This window comes from Notamacropus eugenii, chromosome X (assembly GCF_028372415.1).
Source record: "Notamacropus eugenii isolate mMacEug1 chromosome X, mMacEug1.pri_v2, whole genome shotgun sequence".
Taxonomy (NCBI): domain Eukaryota; kingdom Metazoa; phylum Chordata; class Mammalia; order Diprotodontia; family Macropodidae; genus Notamacropus; species Notamacropus eugenii.
In genome coordinates, this window is record NC_092879.1 from 52,449,062 (window position 1) to 52,470,862 (window position 21,801).

Genomic DNA, 21,801 nt, shown 5'->3' on the forward strand with positions numbered 1-21,801 from the left:
GGAAACCAATTATATGGAAATACAATTATCAAAATATTTTTTAAAGCAAGCTCACAAATCCCTGGTTAAGAAACTCTAGTCTACTTTAAGTTAGCTCATGCTTAGAGAGTTATTCCCCTTTGAGCTTGGTATTTATAGAATCAGAGATTGAGGTCTAGGAGAGACATCAGAGGCCATTGAGTCTACTTCCACCTCCACTTTTCCCACAAGGAAATTGAGGCACAAAGAGTGACTTGCGTAAGGGCCCAAAATTAGTAATGTCTGAGGATGAATTTAAGCCTAGGGCCTATGACTCCAAGTCCAGTGTCCCTGTGCTGCCCCCTTTTTGAGTTAATTCAAAGTGGAAGGCACGTTCAGAGTAAAGGCTAACTGGTAACTCTTTTATTTCTCTCAGTACTTCAGGGAGCTATGATTTCCTTGGTGATGGTGCTCCCTGTTCTGACACAGATTGCCATTTGCTTCCAACCTAGGTAGACCATCTTTATGAATTGCTGTGGCCCAAAGAATTCATCATCTGATAGACAACCACCCTGCAATGAGCCTTGTCAAATTCAGTTCAGCTTGTGCCTGGATGCCAGACCAGGGGTCCATACTGGAAGTCTTTCCAGCTTGGGAGGATTGGCCAGCTCAGCTTCCCTCCATTGTCTCAATCTTCCAGAATCCAGGGCTCAGCTTTCAATTCTCTGTGAGGTGTCTGAGGTATGATTTGAAGAAAGCTGGTTCTTTTTCAACCAAGATAAATGACTAAGAAAAACTCACTGATTCTAAGAGTCTGTGCAAAGAGAGACTTTCTTCAATCCTTTGTGCTGCATTGGGATTTGCAGGCTTGTTGAGAATGCACTTATGCTCCATTTGGGAGGAAAGGGAAACTGGAAATGTGGAAATGTACAAGGGTACTGAAGAGTGAGCCTGATGGAATGGCTGTTTAAAAACCTGCTTCTTCAGGTCAGATGAAAATATGTTTGCACATAGGACTATCTGAACTCCATGACCAAAAAAGCCTCAAGGGCCTAGACATTACATTTCAAGAAGCCTTAAAAGGAAACTGTCCATATCTCTTAGAATCAGAGGGCAAAATGCAAATAGAAGGAATCTGCTTGTCATATCCAGAAAGAAACCTCAAAATGAAAACTTCCAGGAACATTATGGTCAAAATGCAGAGCATTCAGTTCAAGGAAAAAACACTGTAAGCATCCAGAAAGAAAGAATTCATGTACCAAGGAGTCATGGTCAGGATCACATAGGATTTAGTAGCCCACCACTGTAAAGGAGCAGAGACTTGGATCTGGGATATCACATCCCAGAAGGCAAAGGATATGGGCTTATAGCCAAGAATAACAAGCAACAAAATTGAGTGTAATGCTACAGGGGAAAATACGGACCTTTAATGAAATAGAGGACTTACAAACATTCACGATGAAGAGATCAGAGCTGTGGAGAAACTCTGAAATTCAAACACAGAAGTGAAGAGAAACATAAAAAGGTAAGCATCTTTTTCCACCTTGCAGCACTCCTCTGAATTTCCCCATCAAGCCCCAGTAGTGTCTGCCTCCTGCAAGATCACATACCTCCTCAGTATGCTCTAATTAAAGGGCAGAGGGCTCCTCCTGGAACCTCCATTCAAGGAGGGGGCCTCATGCTGCCCATCTCTTCATTTCCTAGGAGGCTACTCTTGGGGGTATGCAATACCCAAACACACTTGTTCCAGTCTAACTGTATTTGCTTCTTTGGATTTTATTGTTTTATTCTCTATCAGTCTCTTACCCAAGTTACAAACTTGAAGGGCTTTCTTTGCTTTGGCTAAATGGTACCTTGAAAGAATGTCACATGTGTTTCTTCTGGCGTCCCATCATCATACTATATTGCTCTACTGGTCTCTGTAAGCATGTTGCCATGTAACTGCAGGCCTTGAAGTTTTTAGACTCTACATAATTCTAAAAGCTGTACCCCTGATACTTCTAGCAGTCTGTCTCTTTTTCCCTGCTTCAGATGCCTGCTGGTGCTTTGGTTATACTTCTGACCCATATATCCCATGTGTTTTTTCTCCAGGAGACATGGTTCCTTTCCTGATAAAGTCCAGTTTTAGTCCTGGGATTCCACTGTGATATCACATTATATGCTTTGGGTATAGAAGTCTGGTGGCATCTGTAGCTGCTCCTGGTACTAGATAGGTCTTTCTCATAAAGTTAATCCAGATAATCTATCTCTAGATACTCCCTGATGAACAGTCTTATTTTGGTGTAGAATCTTCTCTTCTTTGAGAGGTCACATAACAATTTCCTGGGGATTTATTTTTATAATTGAATTTTATTTTATTTTCAGTTCCAAATTCTCTCCCTCCTCCATCCATTGAAAAGACAAGAAAAACAAAAGAAAAAAGAAGAAGAAGAAAATGTCTCTCTCTATACTCTGAGTCCATCAGTTCTCTGACTGTAAATAGCATATTTCATCCTAAGTTCTTTGGAACTTTGTTTGGTCACTGTGCTGATCAGAGTTCCTAAGTCTTTCACAGTTTACTATCATTACAATATTGCTATACTGTGTAGATTGTTCTCCTGGTTTTGCTTACTTCACTTTGCATCTGTTCGTACAAGTCTTCACAGGGTCTTCTAAAACCTTCCCCTTCATCATTTCTTGTCACACAGTAGTACTGTCACATTCACGCACCACACCTCATTTGGCAATTCTCCAATTGACGGGCATTGCTTCAGTTTCCCATGTGCCACCACAGAAAAGAGCAGCTATAAATATTTTATGGGTAGCTACATGGCACAGTGAGTAGAGTGCTGGGTCTGTATTCAGGAAGGCTCAAGAAGACCCGAGTTCAACTCTGACCTCAGGTACTTACTAGCTGTATGAACTGAGGCAAGTCACTTAACCTCTGCCTGCCTCAGTTTCCACATCTGTAAAATGAGCCAGAAAAAGAAATGGCAAACTCCTCCAGTATCTTTGTCAAGACAGCCTCAAATGGAGTCACAAATAGTCATACCTAATTACAATGACATGACAAAAATAAACATTTTTCTTTCTTCTTTTTTTGATCTCTTTGGGGCTCAGTGGAATCACTGGGTCAAAGGATATACACAGTTGAATAGCTTTTGGGGAATTTTAGAAAAATCTACATCCTCAGAGAATTTAGAAAAACCAGTGTAGCTTCTTCATATAAGTTAGTAATTACTTTAAGTGTCCCCAAAGTTTCAACAGCATCTTGCAAAATGTTCTCTGTATCCCTGCCTCTATCCCTAGGTGTCCTCTGTATAGCTTTAGCTACACTGCTCCATGCCAGTCCTCTAGCAATGCAATATCCACATCATCCCTACCAGCCTCCATCTGAAAGCTTTCCATGGCCTTTACTTTTCAATGGCTTTGTCTTTTAGCCCCTGCATATCTCTAGTGCTCTCTAACATTATAATCTCATTTTAAGCCTAGGACCATGGCCTTTAAGGTCCTTTGGTGACTTATGGACATTTATTCTAGACAAGAAGTAAGCAGTACAATTACAATTAGCCCTTCATTTAGGAAAATTCCTAACATTTTGGCTGATTTGGCTCTCTGCCTTAATTTACCTCTATCTCTAGTTAACATCTGGCCTCTATGTGGGTAGGGCAAAGTTCAGGTAACCAGAAACATTTGGGTAAAGAACCAGCAGGTTATATTGTGATTCAGTGTTTATAGACAGACAGGAACCATTAGGGGAAACTGAGGAAAAAAAGCAGACCTTTGTCTTGAAACTTCCCTTAGCTTTGAGTAGAGGGTACCACTTGCCTCTTATGCTCTGTCATGCCTTTCTTGATATCTTCCTTGTTTGCTGCAGCTCAGTCCTATCTCATCATTCTTCATTTGCTACTTGCTCCAGCTCCTCCAGTTCTTTCTGGCTGAGCTCTAACTGACTCCACTCCTCAGAATTTCCATTTAGATCTGAGATATGGAGCCCCATTTTGAAAAAGAATAAGGTCGGGGATATCTTTGCTGTGCTGAGCTATCACTCTAAGCAGATCACAGTCAGAATGTTGTATTCAGTTCTGGATGATATATTTAGGAAGCACATTACAGTACAGTCTGTCCATTACAATACAAACTTAATATTTTGACTTGAAGCCAAGGTAACCAGATTCTGAACTTCGAGCCTTCTAGGATTTAGCCCTGAGACTCTAAATGGAAGCTAATTCAGCTTCTGCAATGCCATAGGGCATTTGCTTTTTTTTGGAGGGGGTTGTCTATAATTTGGTATACTCACCATCCTCTGAATGTGCCATCCACAACCCCTCCTCATCTTTGCTTACTCCGTTCCCATCACCTGCATTACCTTTAGTCATCTTCTCTGCTCTTTCTTTGAAGGTCTCACCGCATCTTCAAATCCCACCCTCCTCTGGGAAGCCCTCTCAGGAAAGGCTGGAACAATAACAGCTCACAGTGCTGGGGGCTTTATAGTTTACAAAGTACTTTGCACATGATATTCCATCTGATCTACTTGTTTGTAGTTGTTGATTATCATAATATGTCCAGCCTGCCTCCCTAACTCTAATATTAATGATAATAACAATAACTAGGTATGGTGCTTTACAAAGATTCTCTCATTTGATCTACTAGACTCTAACCCCTGGAGCGGTTTGCTTTGGCAGCCCTTGTTTCTGTGGTACCTGGCACGCTAGGCACCCAGTGAGTGACAATAACAATTTACCTAAGTCAAAGGCACAGCTTGCTCTCCTGTTCGTTGGTCTCTCATACAGGTTTGGGGGGAGCTCTCTCTGCTGTACCTAGCACGTGCAAAAAAAAAAAGAGAGAAAAAGGCTCTTAAAATGTGAACATCTTGCTTAAGCTTGGTTTGTTTTGTCATTTTTCACAATGAAGAGAAACAGAAATTGAAAGGATTCAAGATCTTATTTTGAAAGTAAACAAAATTTCTCTTGTCATAAGAAATGTACAAGCAGAATTTATTAGAAGGAAACAAAAATTCTTCATAGTATTCATAGTGCCCCCAGTGTAACTAAGTAAAGTCAGCCCAGAGGAACAGAAAGTTTTCTCCATGCAGGCAAATTTGGGGAAAGATTTGAAGGGGCAAAGTAGATGCTCAGAGCCATATCTGGCTTTTTGGTCAATGTTCTTTGGGGCGTAAGCTCTGTTTAGGGAGTAGAGCTGTCTGGTTTACTGTTGTTCATTCATTTCAGTTGAGTCTGATTCCGTGTGACCCCATTTGGGGTTTTCTTGGCAAAGATACTGGAGTGGTTTGCCATTGCCTTCTCCAGCTTATTTTACAGCTGAGGAAACTGAGGCAAACTGGGGTAAGTGACTTGCCCAGGGTCACATAGCTAGTAAGAGTCTGAGGTTGGGTTTGAACTCAGGATGATGAGTCTCCTCACTGCAGTGTTACTGTATACAGACATTCCAATCCTGTAGGCCCCAAGGAAGTCCATGACTTCATTTTGGTCTCTAGGCTCAACGACTGACCACCACCACCACCACCACCACCACCACCACCACCACCACCACCATCATCATCATCATCATCATCATCATTATCATCACTAGCATAATAGTGTACAGTGTTTTAAGGTTTGCAAAGAGCTTTACAAAGATTTTCTCACAAACCTGGGAAGGAGGACTCTCTTCATTCCCACTTTACTAATGAGGAAACTGAGGCAAAAACAAGTAAAGTGTCTTTCCCAGAGTCACTCAGCAAATAAGGGTCTGAGGCTGGATTTGAACTCAGGTCTTCCTGACTTCAAGCCCCGCACTTTATCCACCATCTAGCTGCCTTCAGGAACAAATCTGGGGCCTATGGATTTTCCTTATTGGCTTTCTTATAGGATAGGAAAAAACAGGCAGAAGCTCTAGTGTGAGAGCCCTTTAATAAAAAGGGTTCTGTACTCTGCTCATAGTAGTTACTTAGTCCACTTTTGTTCAATATAGAATGAAGTGAGTTAACAGGACACTTGGTTTTCTTTTTCCTTGGCCAAAGTGTATCTTCCAGCTTGTTCCCCATATTGTTCCTCAGGGGACTTGCCTTTTGCTTTCTCATGGGAGAAGTAGGTCATTGAGGACAGAGTGCTAGACTAGAGGGTCTGTATTCAGATCTTGCCTTTGAATCAGCTAGGTGGTGCAAGGCAAGTCACTTCATTGTGTCCTCCATAAAATGAGAAGTTAAATAACTTATCCAAGGTCATAAAGTGAGTTAGTGACTGATCTGGAACTAGATATCACTTATTTCCATAGCAAGTGATAGGGCTAACGGTAATTTTTCCCCTTAATGGTATAGAATTTCTTTCAAATAATGTGGATCACATAGCTCAGAAGATTAGAGTTCATAGGGGGCCTAAGTTGTTTTTCAAAGGCTGTAAAGATCTGTAAATGCCATGGGAAGGAAAGGTCCTCTCTGGTCTCTTGGGAATTACTTGCCAATGGTCACCAGGGGATGAGGTGATACAGTACAAAGGGCCCGGCACAGTCATCTACTATTAGAAAAAGAATTCAAAAGCAATTTCTCTGTTTGATAACTATTAAGTATCTCTCCTTGGTTTGAGTCAGGTAAGGTAAGGGAGGATGTGGGCACCTGGAATTTTCAATCTGTGACCTCATTTAATACTTCATTGCCTTGAATGGAGCCTTTACAAACCAAATCTGTGATTTTGTTGGTGGGAGTATCCTCTCTACCAACACAGATTGTAGCCCTTATATACCCAAATAGATAGCTTTCATGAGTTGCTGTGGCTGAAAAAAAAATAATACTCCAGTGAACAAGCTTCAGAAAAGGAGCCTCTCTCCCTTAACTAAGCTGGTCTTTGGAGGACAGATATACCAATTTGTTGCTGGCCTCAACCTTGAAGCCTTTCTCACCTGTCATAGCTTGGATTCTCCTGAAACAGTCTTTGAGAACCCACCATCCCTCCTGTGCCACAATGGAAGCTTGGGAGAACTCCAGTGAACCACTGATAACCTAAGGCTCATCTAATATATTTTTTAAAAAAACTTGCACCATTTTTTGCAAGCCTGCAAACTTTCCATTGATCCCGTGTAACACACTCAACTTTGATGGCAATGAGCAATGACTTTCAGGATTAACACTCTGAGATGACTATAAATTTCAAAGTATCTTCCTATGGCCTGACTGCACTTAGGGAATAGGTTGAGCTGTTTGGCTCAATAATGAATCAAGTAGAGGGCAGCCTATATTAATGCCATGTCAATTTTATACAAAAACCAATAACTTCTTACCTTGGGTGGTCTGTTGAGTTCTGGGGCAAAAGTAATATTATAATTACATATGTCTTCTTTTGGAGGATCTGGTGCTACAGATGGTGAAGGTTTGATATTCTTAGTGGGTGAATTTTGACCTGGAAGAAATGAAAATTGTTGATTTAGCATTCTCAAGAGGACAAATACCTCTAAATAGGAATGGTTTGTTAGAGTTGGAATGGATGCTTATTACACAAGTGGGACCTTATGAGGAAGCAGCCACTGAAAGTCCTTTACAAATATCTGCCCAATGGCTATCACAGGGCCTGGTGTTCCAAGAGTCCCCGCTGAAAGTGGCAACTACTCACAGAGATAGGAAACATTAAGGTGTTATCAGTCATTCACAAGACGAAATAGCTAAAAAATCTTGAGAGGGATGAAAACTATTTGGGTATACATTATTAATATCAATAACCTGGGAATATAATATATTAAAAGAATATCCCTCTTGGGAAGGAATACTAAAAAAAATCTTATAAAGATGGGAAATAACAAAGAAAACACTGAAATCAGCCACAAGCATTTCTATAGCACTTTAAGACTTGCAAAATGCTTAACACATATCTCTTGTGGTCATGATGACTCTGGAGAGGGAGGGGCAGATGCTATTATTTCCATTTTCCTTTGAGGAAACGAGAGAGGAGAGAGATTAAGTGACTTGTCCATGCCTAAGGTCATACAGCTAGTTAAGTGTGTGAGGTAGCATTTGAATCCAGGTCTTCCTGACTCCTAAGTCCAAAACTCTGTCCACTGCATCACTTAGTGACCCTGGGCAGAATGAATGTAGCAGAGGAAAAGACAGAAGATAATGCAGTCAAAGTAGAAGAAGGAACACAGAAAACAACTGAAGTGGAAAAATTGAATTTGGGTGTAATGCAAGAAAATGTTGGGATTTGAGGGCTGATCTCCCTGAATCACAAAGTTGGAAGGGACGTGAGCAGCTCCTAGTCGAACAAGCACCCCCAAGGAATGGCATAGATCTAGAGTAGGGAGAGGACCATTGAAAATTTGAAGGTCCAAAAACAGCTGTGAGGTGCTTCCCAAAGAAGACCAAGGAACTGAATGCTCTGAGCACAAAGCAGCTGCTTGTCCTCCAAGAAAGGAGCAAGTAATGCACAGGGCCTGGCACAGGGAAGAAGCCCTCCCAGATGGAGGAGGTTGGGGACTGCCTGCACAACACTACTGACATGGGGCGTCTGATACATGGTAACAGCAGAGAGGTCTGATGTTTTCTCATGTAAGGCATGACAGAGAACCTTCCAAGATTGGTCCATAATGCATTGTTGGTTCCTAGGCTCCCAGATCTAGAGCAGAAAGGGACTTTGAAGGTTTTCTAACCAGTGGTGTCAAACTCAAATAGAAATGGATCCCTGTGGGTCGCATATTGACCTAGAAATTCTATCATAAATTAACATGATCTATGTTGTATTGGATTTTTATTTATCTTTTTATACATTTCCCAATTATATTTTAATCTGGTTTTGGCTGCACTTGGGAGTTTGGCTAGCCAGGAGTTTGACATCCCGGTTCTAGTTCAATGCTCTTATTTTATAGATGAGGAAACTGAGGCCCAGGGATGAGAGATGACTTGGTCAAGATCACATAGACTCCCTATATCCATTTCTGATGATTCTCATGGACACAAAAAAGACACTAAAAATTAGAAAGTCTTTGGCAATAAACTGAATACCTTTGGCAAAGAATTGGAAACTGCAGGGACTGAGGGAAACTGAGCCCCCATCAGCTGGGGAATGGCTAAACAAGTTGTGATGTATGATTATAATAGAATACTACCGTGCTGTAAGAAATGATGAGGCAGGTTGATTTTAGAAAAACATGGAAAGACTTTCACGAAATAATGCATAGCAAAGTGAGCATAACCAAGAGAACACTGTATACGGTAACAGCAATATTGTTCAAAGAATAACTGGGAATAACAAGTAAATTATTCTGAATATTACAAATACTCAAATCAAGTATAAAGGATGTATGAAGATGCTATCCACCTCCAGATAAAGAACTGATAAACAGAAGCATTCATAGTATGGTTTTACATATATATGTATATATACGCAACATATGATGTGTGTGTGTATAAATCTGTGATAAATGGCGGCCTTCCTCAGTGTAGTGTGAGGAGGGAAGGAAGGAGACAGCTTGGAACTTTAAAAATAACCAAAAAAATTAAATTAAAAAGCTGAAAACCCTAGGGACTATAGGCATAGTGGTTCCAGAGTCAGGAGACTTGGATTTTAGTCTGCGTCTGCTCTGTATGACCTTGGGCAAGTCATTCACCAGCTCTTTTTGAGCCTCAGCTTACCTGTTCATAAAACAAAGGTACTAACCTAAATGGTCGCCAAGGCCCTTTCTGATCCTAGGATTTTACAATTCCACAGTGCTTAAGTACAGGGATATTATATCAAAGTGATTAATCCACTTGGGTTGCAGCAACTGTAGATTTATGCCTCCTGGTGAACTGGCTAGGAGCTTGCAGAGGCCCTGGATCTTAAGAGTGCATGCACATTCTCACGCACCATATTTCCAAAATTTGCATGGGAAATACTTGGCTTCTTTAAAGGTCTGGCCCAGGGGTGGGAAATCTGCAGCCTCGAGGCCACATGTGGCCCTCTAGATCCTGAAGTGTGGCCCTTTGACTGAATCCAAACTTCACGGAACAAATCCCCTTAATAAGAGGATTTGTTCTGTAAAACTTGGACCCACGCAAAAGGCTGCACCCAAGGACCTAGAAGGCCACATGTGACCTCGAGGCCAAAGTTTCCCCACCCCTGGCCTGGCCCTTTAGATCCAGGAGTGCAGGGATTAGGGCCAACTCTAGGAAATATCTGAAAGTTTGTCTTGAGTGTTAGCAGCCTTCCGATTCTGTGGCCCTCCCATCCCTTCAAGTTCCTAATATTCTCAGAGCTCCTTCTCCCAATTTCCATTAAAACTTGCTGTCATGAAAAGTATATGGCATTCATTTATATTTGCTTATAAATGGCTGACAACAGCTCAAAATGTTGCCTCCCCCTATGTGTTTTTAATATGGATCAAAGCTAAAGATACTATGACAGTATTAGACAAAAGGTACTGAAGTTTTGATTGGGGCAGGGGGCCTTCACAGTCTATTGGAACTCATGGTTTATTGAGATGCCTACTATGCCTGGGTATAATGTCAATCCTGCTTTATACTTTGTAAATTCCATAAGAGTATGAGCTTACAGCTGAGAAATTTTATACACACACACACACACACACACACACATAGATGTAACATATATATTACATATGAAAATAATATATTATATACATATATAATAAGAATAGCTCTGGAGAGTGGAAAGTACAATGGACTCAAGAGTCAGAAGACCTGGGTGTGAGTCCCAGAAGCATGACTTCTTGGCCAAATTTTTTTCTTTTATAAGACAAGGCCTATTAGCTTTACCCTACTCTCCTCACAGCTACTACAAAATGCTAACCAAATGGGGATTATTATTGTCATTAATTTAAATAATAGGACAGTTGATAAGCCCAGATTTGAGAGGGTAGGTCTGTCTTACCTCCAGTTTCTATTCCACTCAGCTTTTTAGTCACATCTCCATCAGGCTGTATGAAAGAGCAAGATGATTTATTAGTAATTCAAATCCTGATAAAGACTTTTGCCTTTCATAGGCCAATCAACTAGACGCAGAATTTCTGCTAAGTACCATAGCTTTGGTTTAGGGGCTACCCTAGGTGGGAACTCAATCCCTTCCTGGTCTTTTCAGCTATACTTCAAGTTCCCCAGGGGGTTGGACTAGGCAGCCTCTAAGGTCCCTGCCAGCTCTACCTCCTGTGACATCCCAACAGCTCACAGGGCTGTTGGGGAAAAGTGTGATTTGTAAAACCATAAAACATTTCTGAGTTTGCCACTTATTAGCTATGTGACTTTATCTCAGTTTCCTTATCTGTAAAATGGGGATAAAAATAGTATACCCTCTAAGCCTCTAAATTTCAGAGCAGTTACTGATCTGAACTAATAGAAAGAGGTCCCTCCCACATGGGAGCTCCCTATACACTAATTAAGTCATAAGATGTAGAATATAATATTATATATATATATTATATACACACATATACATATATACATATATATGTATATTACTGTAGGGCTCTACATAGACACGTCAGTATCTCTATATAGCTCATTAGCTATCTCACAGGTTGGTTCCAACATTTATTTAATGCAACAAGCATTTATTAAGCACCAGTTCGTAAGCATTGCAAAGTGGGATAGAAGGGTAGAGAAAACAAAACAAAATTGTCCCTATTCCCATTTAAGGGGCAGTGAACAGGGGACAGGAGAGACAATACAACACCAACAAAGACAACTGTGCACAATAATACATGATAATTTGAAGACAGAGTATTAGCAACTGGGGAGGCATTAGGAAAAGAAAGGAAGTTCAGGGTTCTGGGAGATAGAACCAAGGAAAGGGGAGCTTGGTGGGGTTGAGTTGGAGAGGCAGGCTGGAGGCAGATTGTAGGGGCCTTGAATACCAAAATCAGGAGCTGATAATAATAGCTGGAAAATAGTAAGGGGTCTTTGAAAAGCAAAATGACATGATGAGAGCAATGTCTTAGTGACCAACATATATTAACCTGACAAAGTTCTTACCCTGACGTCAGTAACATCATCCTTATTAATGTCAGCCTGTGAATTCACGGACGTGGCTGACTTCTTGTTCCCAGTCTTTGTACTGCTATGAGAAGGTTGAACAGAGACTGTTGCAAGCTCTGAAGATACCAAAAAGAAATCCCATAAAATTTTAACAATTAGAATATGGAGAGAAAGCCAAGCAGGAAGTCAATCCTATTATTTTTCTAGCTGTCTGAAAGACCTTTATAAGCATCCATCAGATTGACCAGAGGAGCAGAGGTTACAAGGAGTACCAATGGAAGGAATTCCTGCCCACATGACATCATCAACTCAGAGCATTTTTTTTTTTTTGCAACTTCTCCACTATCTGCTGTTTGGGTCATGATGTACAGACTGAACATATTCTAGCAATGTCATTGTATTGTTAAAAGGCATGATGTTGGGATGTTTGAAATAAGACCATAATATAGGAGATAGGGAGAGGGATGGATTTGGGATTTCACTGGTCTAGGGAATTCCCTCTATTAATACAAGTTGGCATCTTCGAGTCTTAGAGAGTTGCTTAGAGCAGCACTTCTTAAATTGTGGGTTGTGACCCCACATGGGGTTACACCCACAGTATAAGAAGTGCTGAAGGGGTTGTGAGTGACCTAGAGCACTGAGAGATTGCCACCCAGACCATGTGACAAGCATGGCTTACATTGAGGTCTTCTTGGCTATAAGAACTGGCTATTTACGTGCCATACTACTCACATTGACTCCAACTAACATGTGAAGATGGGAAAGTAACCATTCCTTTATATTCAGGAGGATTTGAAGTCTGATTATAGAAATTGGTTCAATTGTGGTCTAAGAGAGATTTGATAAAAACAGGCTACTACCAAAAGGCAAAATACTCAAATGTGTTCTGTTTCTGTTATTTAGTCTAAGAATAAAAGGAATGAGGGAGAAGATCAGGTTGGCTATTTCCCTCTATGATCAGGTTCCTTCCCAAATTCTTCCCTGGGTATGGTACAGTGTCCTCATGTGTCCACTGAGAGTACACTTTGGTTATGTGACTCTCCTGGGCTCAAGGTGCTAGAAACACTAGCAGACACATAAAGCTTTGATGTTTACAATTTATTTTATGTATCTTATCTCACTGGATTGTCATAATAACCCTGTGAAACAGGATCATTCAGTGCTAGGTTTGGAGGGGGTTTTAGAGATCTGGAGTCTAACCCCCTCATTTGACAGAGGAGGAAACTGAAGGCCAGAGGAGGTGTGGGATTTGCCCAAGATCACACAGGTAACAAGTGGCAGAGGCAAGCCCTGAACTCAAGTCTTCTGGTTCTCAATCCACTATTCTTTCTTGTAGGCCATGATTCTTTCATCTTCCATTTTACAGAAAAGGTAACTGAGCAAGGTAGCTCAAGAAGTATCTTATTTTTCCAGAAGAAGAAACTTGGGCCCAGTGAGGGAGAACAACTTGGCCAAGATGACTGAGCTGAGATTTGGTCCTGGGTCTCTGACTCTTTGCTCGGTGCTCTGCTCTACATTGATCTGTCTTAAGACAGGCTCAGAACTCAGCAGCTATGTTTTGGTGATGAGAGCTGAAAGCAGAAGAGCCAAGGGAAAGGAGAGTTCAACAAGAGGAGAAAGTAGGTGGTGATAAGGTGACTTTTGTATGGGATCTTTTCTCCCAGCCCCAATCTGAGAACAGAGAATGGTGAGGTGGGAAAGGATGACAGCTAAGGAGAGAACACAGAAATGGTGCATTTCTTTCAGAACCATTTACGATGATAAACTCAAAGACTTTAGACCTACAAGAGACCTTAGAGATCATTTGGTCTACTTGCCTTCTCCCACCCCGAAAGTTTAACAGATAAGAAAACTGTGGTCAAGAGACTAAGTGATTTGTCTAAAGTCCCATGTCTGGTAAATGGTAGCCAGGATTTGAAGCCATGCCCTCTGACTAAATCCAGCAACCTTTCCATCACACAGTTTTCCACTACATCATTTATAGGGAGCCTAACCCAGATGGAGTAAGAAAGTAATTGTAGCAGTACAGGGAGCAAAAGGACAATTCTGGATAGAAAGTACTAGAGAGTCAAAATAAAATTCTGTCTTGATTATGGAGTTTGTCAACAGGAATTACCACTTAGTGTGCTAGAGAAAGCATGGTGTTGGTAGAGAACCTGGGCTCTGCTTCCTACCAGGGATAGATACTGCCTGGCTGTGTGACTTTGGGCAAATCACTGCCCCTCCCTGGGCTCAGTGTCTGCCTCTGTAAAATGAGGGAGTTGGATTAGATGATTTCCAGTGTCCCTTCCATCTCTAACATCATTTGATTTGGGGATCTGAGGAGAGGAAAAGAAGGGAATGATGTTAAACTAAAACACAGGCAAGAAAATCTGGCTGACTAGAGCACAGAGAATAGAAGGAAATAAACTGGATGGCCTGGGTCAGCTAGAATGGCAGAGAGGGCCAATCAAAAGTAAGATGTCCTTTTTCTCCTAATTGAGCATTTAAAAGTCCATTGGGTTTGGAGTCATGCTAGACCTTGGTTAAGATTTTGGCTTGAATGTTTATTTCCCCTCTATGTCCTTGGACAGATCCAAAGGTTTCACTTCCCTCTTCTGTAACATGAGGGGGGAGGCCTAGATGAAAGGCTTCTAAGGTCTTCTCCAGATCTAACATTCTATGATTCTAATGAAACCACTTGCAAAAAGGACCACTTTGGGAGACAGTGTTTTGTTGATTCTGTAAATATGGTAGGATTCTACGTGTACTTCCCTTTACGTCTGTGAATCATTCAGTGAAAACATCCACATGAAATCCTCATGAAGTCAGTGAGGATATAAAATTCATTTCAAAACATGGATGAAAGATTTTTACCCACCTAGGAAAGTAATCTCTTTACAATTTAATTGAGGATTTTCTTTTAATCATTTGGCAAGTTACATATCTTTTTCATAAATGCAAACAAAACCTTTCCCTCAAAAGTAGGAAAGGAAGGATAGCTGAGGCATTAAAAAGGGGCATTCATTTGGGGAACAGGCTTGGAATCCCAACTCAGGTACTTTATTAACTGTGTGACCTTGAGCAAATCACTGTCCCTTTGAGCCATGGTATCATCATTTGTGAAATGGACATGATATTTGCACTACCTGCCTCTTGGGGAAGGCAGCTGGAAAAATTCAGTGAGATAAGTGGTGGATATGAAACCACTTTGTAAACTCTAAAGCACTGTATGCAATGGAATACTGTACTAGTTTTATGTATTATATATATATATTTTATAATATATATCATTATATGTCAGTGTCTATAACCATTATGCAGTGTATATTATAGTGTATGTGTGTTTATCCTCCATGTATACTAGACATGTTAGGTCCCAAACTTTAAATACATAGCAGGAAGCAGTCAGGAGGGGTGTAACTGAGGTGGAGGCCTGGCCCTCACAGGCTCTATAGTGGCCACCAGAGAATACCAGGGAAAACAGGATTTATGTCCTCAGCTTTTGCTCAAACTATTTCACAATCATTTTAGTATTTCTTTTTCAAGATATTTCATTACTTTTAAATCTTCGAGACGTTTTCTGTTCAGATGTTTTGGTGTTTTCATTCTTTTTCTTTTTCTTCTTTGGTGAAGCATCTTGTAGAAAGATAGTGAGAAAAGTTCTTTTACAATGGTGAAGGCCAAATAATCTATTCTCTAGTCTCCTTTTATACCCAAGTGAACACTGATTATATCTACCTGCCCTGGCAGGGGGTAGGATGGGGAAGGAGGGGGAAGGAGAAAGAGGTTTGGAGGTGGAGAGAGAGAAAAACAGTGCCAGAGCCAGATAGCGAATGAGAGAGAAGGAAAAGAGCCAGAGAGAGAAGGAGAGAGCATGAGACAAAGAGAGAAAGAGAGAGAGAGAGAGAGAGAGAGAGAGAGAGAGAGAGAGAGAGAGAGCATGAGAAAGATAATGGGGAAGAGAGACTGAAAGAGAGAGAACAAGAGAAACACAGATCATGAGAGACAGAATGAGATAGAGAATGAAAGAATGAGACATGAGAGGCAGGAAATGAAAGAATGAGAGAGGTAAAGAGTCTGAGGCAGAAAGACTGAAAGAGAACAAAAGAGAGAATTAGAGACAGAATGAGAAAGAATGCAAGAGAGACAGAAGGAGAAACACTTGGTGTGAGAGAGTGAGAGAACAAAAGAAAAACAGAGTGTGAGACTGTGAGAGACAAAGTAAAAGAGAGAATGGGGGAGAGAGGGAATGAGAGATAGAGAAGGAGGGAGAGATGGGAAGTTTGAGAAACAGAGAGGAAAAGATAGAGTAATAGAGAGAGAGAACAAGGGAGCAAGACAAAGAATGAGAGACAGGATGAGGGAGAGTCAGAGACAGAAAATCAGAGAGGAAAGTGGGAAAGAGAGAAGAGACAGAATGAGAAAGAAAATGAGAGAGAATAAGAGACAGAACAAACAGAAGAGAGAAAGAATAAGAGAGGAGAGAAAGAGAATGAGAGACAGAACAAGGGAGAGAGATGGAAACACAGAAAAGGGACATAATGAGAGCAACAGAGAATTAGAAAGTAGACGTAGAATGAGAGAGAGGAGAGAGAATGAGAATACAGGAGTGAACAAGAAAGAAAAGGAGAGGGGGTGGAGCCAAGGTGGCAGAGTAGAAAGACAATCTGCTCTAGCTCTCCTCTCATAACCCATAAAATACCTGTAAAAAATGACTCTAAACAAATTCTAGGGCAGCAGAAACCACAAAATGACAGAGTGAAACAGGTTTCCAGCCCAAGAGAGCCTGGAAGGCCGACAGAAAAGGTCTATCACACCAGGCTCAGAGCAGAGCACAGCCCAGCCTTGGCCACGGAGCCCAGCACAGACAGGACTGGAGCAGGTTTCAGGGTGTGGAATTCCAGGCAGTAGCTGTGGTTCCCAGATTTCTCAACCAAAAAATGCCAAAGACAACTTCAAAGATCAGTGAGAAAGCTGTTTTACCTGGGTGAGAGGGGAGCAAGGTCGGGCCATGGCCCCAGGGCAGTAGCAGCCACTGATGCACAGCATCCACTTTTGGAGCCCTCAGCCTAAAAACCCTGTGGGAATCAAGCCACTGATCTGGGTCTCAGCCCTGAGTGGTGGTCTTGGAGTGAGGAGGAGCACTGGCACCGGTGTGGCAGAGCTGGCAGAGACTCTGGAGAGGGAATCCTACTCTCAGATCCTGGACAGAAAAGAGTACTTGTGGTTGCTCCCAGACCAGATCACAGGCCAGGAGAGGAGTAAACTCCTCTCCCTTGATTGTGCCACCTTGGAGGAACTGAGAACTTACAGGTCCCTAGAGTATGCCCTCCACTTGACAAAGGACTCAAAAGTCAAGTAACTGGCTGGGAAAATGCCCAAAGAAGGAAAAAAAAGACTATATATAGAAGGTTACTTTCTTGGTGAACAGGTATTTTCTTCCATCTTTTTCGATGAGGAAGAACAAAGCATACCATCAGAGGAAGACCTAAAAGTCAAGGCTTCTACATCCAAAACCTCCAAAATAAATATGCAGTGGTCTCAGGCCATGGAAGAGCTCAAAAAGGATTTTGAAAATCCAGTAATAGATGTAGCAGGAAAATTGGGAAGAAAAATGAGAGTCATGCAAGAAAATCATGAAAAGTGAGTCAACAGCTTGCTAAAGGAGACTCAAAAAAATGCTGAAGAAAATAATACCTTTAAAAATAGACTAACCCAAATGGCAAGAGGTCCAAAAAGCCAATGAGGAGAAGAATGCTGTAAATAGCAGAATGGGCCAAATGAAAACGGAGGTTCAAAAGCTCACTGAAGAAAATAGTCCTTTAAAAATTAGAATGGAGCAGATGGAAGCTAATGACTTTGTTAGAAACTAAGAAATTATAAAACAAAACCAAAAGAATGAAGAAAAAAAAGAAGACAATGTGAAATATGTCAATGGAAAAGCAACTGACCTGGAAAATTGATCCAGGAGAGATAATTTAAAAATTATTGGTCTACCTGAAAACCACAATCCAAAAAAGTGCCCTTCCAAGAAATTATCAAGGAAAACTCCCCTGATATTCTAGACCCAGAGGGTAAAATAGAAATACAAAGAATTCACTGATCACCTCCTGAAAGAGATCCCAAAAGGAAAACTCCTAGGAATACTGTAGCCAAATTCCAGAGTTCCCAGGTCAAGGAGAGAATGTTGCAAGCAGCTCGAGAGAAGTGGTTCAAGTGTTGTGGAAATACAATCAGGATAACACAGGATTTAGCAGCTTCTACACTAAGGGATCGAAGGAATATGATATTCCAGAGGTGAAAGGAGAAAGGATTAAAACCGAGAATCATGTACCTAGCAAAACTGAGTATAATACTTCAGGGGAAAAAAATGGAATTTCAGTGAAATAGAGGACTTCCAAGCATTCTTGTTGAAAAGACCAGAGCTGAATAGAAAATTTGACTTTCAAATACCAGAATCAAGAGAAACATGAAAAGGTAAACAGGAAAGAGAAGCCTTAAGGAACTTATTACAGTTGAACTGTTTACATTCCTACCTGGAAAGATGTTATTTGTAACTCATGAGACCTTTTTCAGTATTAGGATAGAGGGAATATATATAAATATATATATATATGTAGTGTATATATATATGAATATACATATATGTAGGTGTGTATGGGTATGTATGTGTATATATGTGTAGGAATGTATATGTACATGTGTGTATGTGTATATGTGCACGTGTGCATGTGTGTGTGTGTGTATGTATGTATATCTATATTGACAGAGGGCACAGGGTGAGCTGAATATGAAGGGAGGATACCTAAAAAAATAAAATTTACTGTTGAAAGGAATGTACTAGGAGTAAGAGAAAGGGAGAGGTAGAATGTAGCAGATCATCTTACATACAAGAGGGAAGAAAGGGCTTCTACAATGGATGGGAAGGGCAGGGGAGATGAAAGGAAATTGAGCCTTACTCTCATGGGATTTGGCTTATGGAGGGAATAACACACACTCCATTGGATAAGGAAATCTATTTTACCCTACAGGAAGGCAAGGGGGAAGGGCATAAGAGAGGGAAGATAGTAGAAGGGACAGGGAATTGGGGAATTGGGGAAAAAGATAATCAGAAGCAAACACTATTGTGAGAGGATAGGTCAAGGGAGAGAATGGAATAAATGAAGGGCAGGATAGGACGGAGGGAAATGTGGTTAGTCTTTTACAACATAACTATTATGAAAGTGCTTTGCATTGTTACACATGTGTGACCTATATTGAATTGCTTGTTTTCTCAATGAGAGTGGGTGAGGAGGGAGGGAAGAAATATGGAACTCAAAGCTTTAAGAAGCAATGTTAAAAATGGTTTTAGCATGCAACTGGAAATTAAGCTATACAGGCAATGGTGTATAGAAATCTATTTTGCCCTCCAGGAAAATAGAGGGGAAGGGGGATGGAAGAAGGGTGGGTAATAAAAGGGAGGACAGGCTGGAAGAAGGGGTGGAAGGGATGTCGTGGGGTTGAGGGTAGGGAAAGATGGGGAGAAAATTTTGAATTCAAATTCTTGTGGAAGTGAATGTTAAGAACTGAAAAAATAAATTATATATTAAAAGGGAAAAAAAAGAAAGAAAAGGAGAATAAGAGAAAAGTGAGAGAGAACTAGAAAAAGGAGAGAGAGAGAATACAAGAGAGATACAGGAAGCAAAAGAGATGGAGTGAGAGGAGGATGTTTGGAGAGGGAAAGAGGGAGGAAGAGAGAGAAGGGGAGAAAAACGGAGAAGAAAGGGGAAAAGCAAGGGAGAGAGAAAAGAAAGGAGGAAAGAGGGGAGAGAAAGAGAAAGAAAGATGAAACGAGGGAGAAAGAAGGGATGGAGATCAAGTGAGGGACAGAGCAATCAAGAGACAGTGAGAGCAAGAGAGACCCCAAAGCGAGACTGAGCCTCAGAGCCTGGAACAGATCCAGAGGAATAAACTGATCAGTGGCTTGCACCCAGCTACCTTGTCTTCTAATCTCATCGCTTTCAAACAATGTCTCTTCTGTTTTATATTCCGATGGTATTTTCTCTGTTTCTTCTTTTTTAAAGCCATTCCCTTGCATTTTCTGCAAGTGATACGCCATTTTTTTCTCAAGAAGTGCTTGTTTCTAAAACGTTTAAGAAAATACATTTTTAGCGTCAACTTTCCATTTTCTAATGCAAAATTCCTTTTGTCAAAAAGTGGTATTTGTTCACTATGCTTTTGCTCCCAAATTTCCTAAGCTCCACCTAGGGCAAGGCTGAGAGCAGCATGCTGGCTATGTAGGGAAGCACCGCACCTTTTGCTTCAACAAGGATAAAATATAAGTAGCAGTCAGATGGACTTAAGTAACTGGACCAAGGCCATCCAGGTCTTTGGAATTTGAGACCTGGGATTTGAACTCAGGTCCTTTAATCCAAACCCAGTGCTCTTTCCTAGTGGAAAAGCCATGCTCTCTTGTTGTCTGCCCTGGTCCATCATGTAAAGCATCCATTGAAAGTTATGCTAAGACGAGGCCCCTGTGATCTAAGCAAAGTTTAGGGCCAAGTCATACTTGTAGGGTCCCACCAGAATGGAGCACATTCTGTAGGGCTGCTCTGGGACACAGACTGGGAAGAGATTGCCTTTGGGAGGTGGCAATGGCAAGACGAGCATGTCAAGTTGTCTTCCCCTTTTCCTTCCTCCTTTGCTCTGAAAATGATTTAAACCAGGGGTTCTTAAGCCAGGTCTGTAAGCTTTTGTTTTTCCAATGACTTTCAATAACTTTATTTCAACAAAATCAGTCTCCTTTGTACCCTTGCACGTTCTCCTTTATGCATTTATAAACATGATTCCAAAAAGGGCCTATAGGTTTCATTAGGCTGCCAAAGGAAACCACAACATCACAAAGGTTAAAAGTCCCCAATTTAAACAAATGCCAACTGCTGCTTGTAGCTGTCACCCTCCTCTGTTTTTTCTTTTTCTTTGTATCCTCAGTTCTTAGCCCAGCGTTTGAAATATTTTATAGCAGCATACTACTAATTGCTGTTTGTCCTTCATTCTGGAAGAGGACCAATGACATTGGCAGGGTGACGTCTTGACTTGCAAGCAAATTGGATTTAAGTGAGGCAGGGCTGTGTAAAGTCTTCAGCCTCACTTTCTCCTGCAGGGTCATCTGAGTCCAGAGGACAGACACAGGTCAGAACTGGAGATGACTCCCTACTACTAATCAAGGTTTATTGAATGCCATCTATTGACTCAGAAGTCATATATTACTTGCAGGCAACATAGCATAACGCAAAGAATCCTGGATTTGGACTCAGGAGCCCCAAGTTTAAATCTTGGCTCTGATGGTTAGTAACTGATCATATGATCTGGTTGCTTCCCTTCAAGAGGCCTCAGTTTTATATCTGTAAAATGGGGATTATAATGTTTTTACTACCAACTTCACAGGGTTGTTAGGTGTCAAGTACTTTGAAAACCTTAGAGTACTCCAAAAATGAGAATTATTATTTAGGTGAGAATTTATGGACAAAGAAAGAGTATCTGAAATTTTAGCCTAATATTAGTACCAAAGGAAACATTTGGGAGGAAAATACTGAGAACATTTCTCTCTAAAACCTCTGGGCCTAAGAAAAGCAGCTGTGTTATTTTCTCTCTAGACTTTTCAGATTTTGGTGATTGTACACATAATTCATTTACATATGGGAAAGTCAAAAGCGATCCTCTTACAATGGGTATTGATGTGGGGGCGTGGGGAAGAGAGGGAGATGGAGAGAGACAGTAGTCAGAATGAGACAACCAGACAGAGAGCGAGTGCTAGTGCGTCTCACCCATATGGTTGTAAACTTTGGCAACTGCCTGTCTTTGGGGATAACAGACCCTAGTCAAGTCCATACGATCAAAGGATGTGATGGCTTGTGACAAAGAACAGAGTATTCTCTGTAGTGAGTCAC

The 21,801-nt window shown here is 41.0% G+C and overlaps 2 protein-coding genes across 7 annotated transcripts in view; one reads left to right on the plus strand and one right to left on the minus strand.

The window, feature by feature from the left end:
* The window catches only part of LOC140515491 (uncharacterized), a 497,421-nt gene that overhangs the window by 349,745 nt on the left and 125,875 nt on the right, over window positions 1-21,801 (plus strand). For all 5 annotated transcript variants that reach the window (XR_011971047.1, XR_011971045.1, XR_011971049.1 and 2 more), the window contains exon 19: window positions 471-1,483. The gene's annotated coding sequence lies outside the window, so the exon portion shown is untranslated. The remainder of the gene's footprint in view (window positions 1-470; window positions 1,484-21,801) is intronic.
* The window catches only part of LOC140515488 (fibrous sheath-interacting protein 2-like), a 45,182-nt gene that overhangs the window by 755 nt on the left and 22,626 nt on the right, over window positions 1-21,801 (minus strand). The window contains exons 8-13 of one of the 2 annotated variants that reach the window (XM_072626235.1): window positions 19,850-19,994; window positions 15,431-15,508; window positions 11,888-12,006; window positions 10,791-10,836; window positions 7,213-7,331; window positions 4,682-4,757 (exon numbers count right to left, since the gene is read on the minus strand). In XM_072626235.1, the coding sequence (XP_072482336.1) occupies window positions 4,682-4,757; window positions 7,213-7,331; window positions 10,791-10,836; window positions 11,888-12,006; window positions 15,431-15,508; window positions 19,850-19,994 (583 nt within the window). Of the gene's footprint in view, window positions 1-1,363; window positions 4,758-7,212; window positions 7,332-10,790; window positions 10,837-11,887; window positions 12,007-15,430; window positions 15,509-19,849; window positions 19,995-21,801 lie in introns of those variants that run through there. The other variant, XM_072626234.1, reaches the window with a different exon arrangement.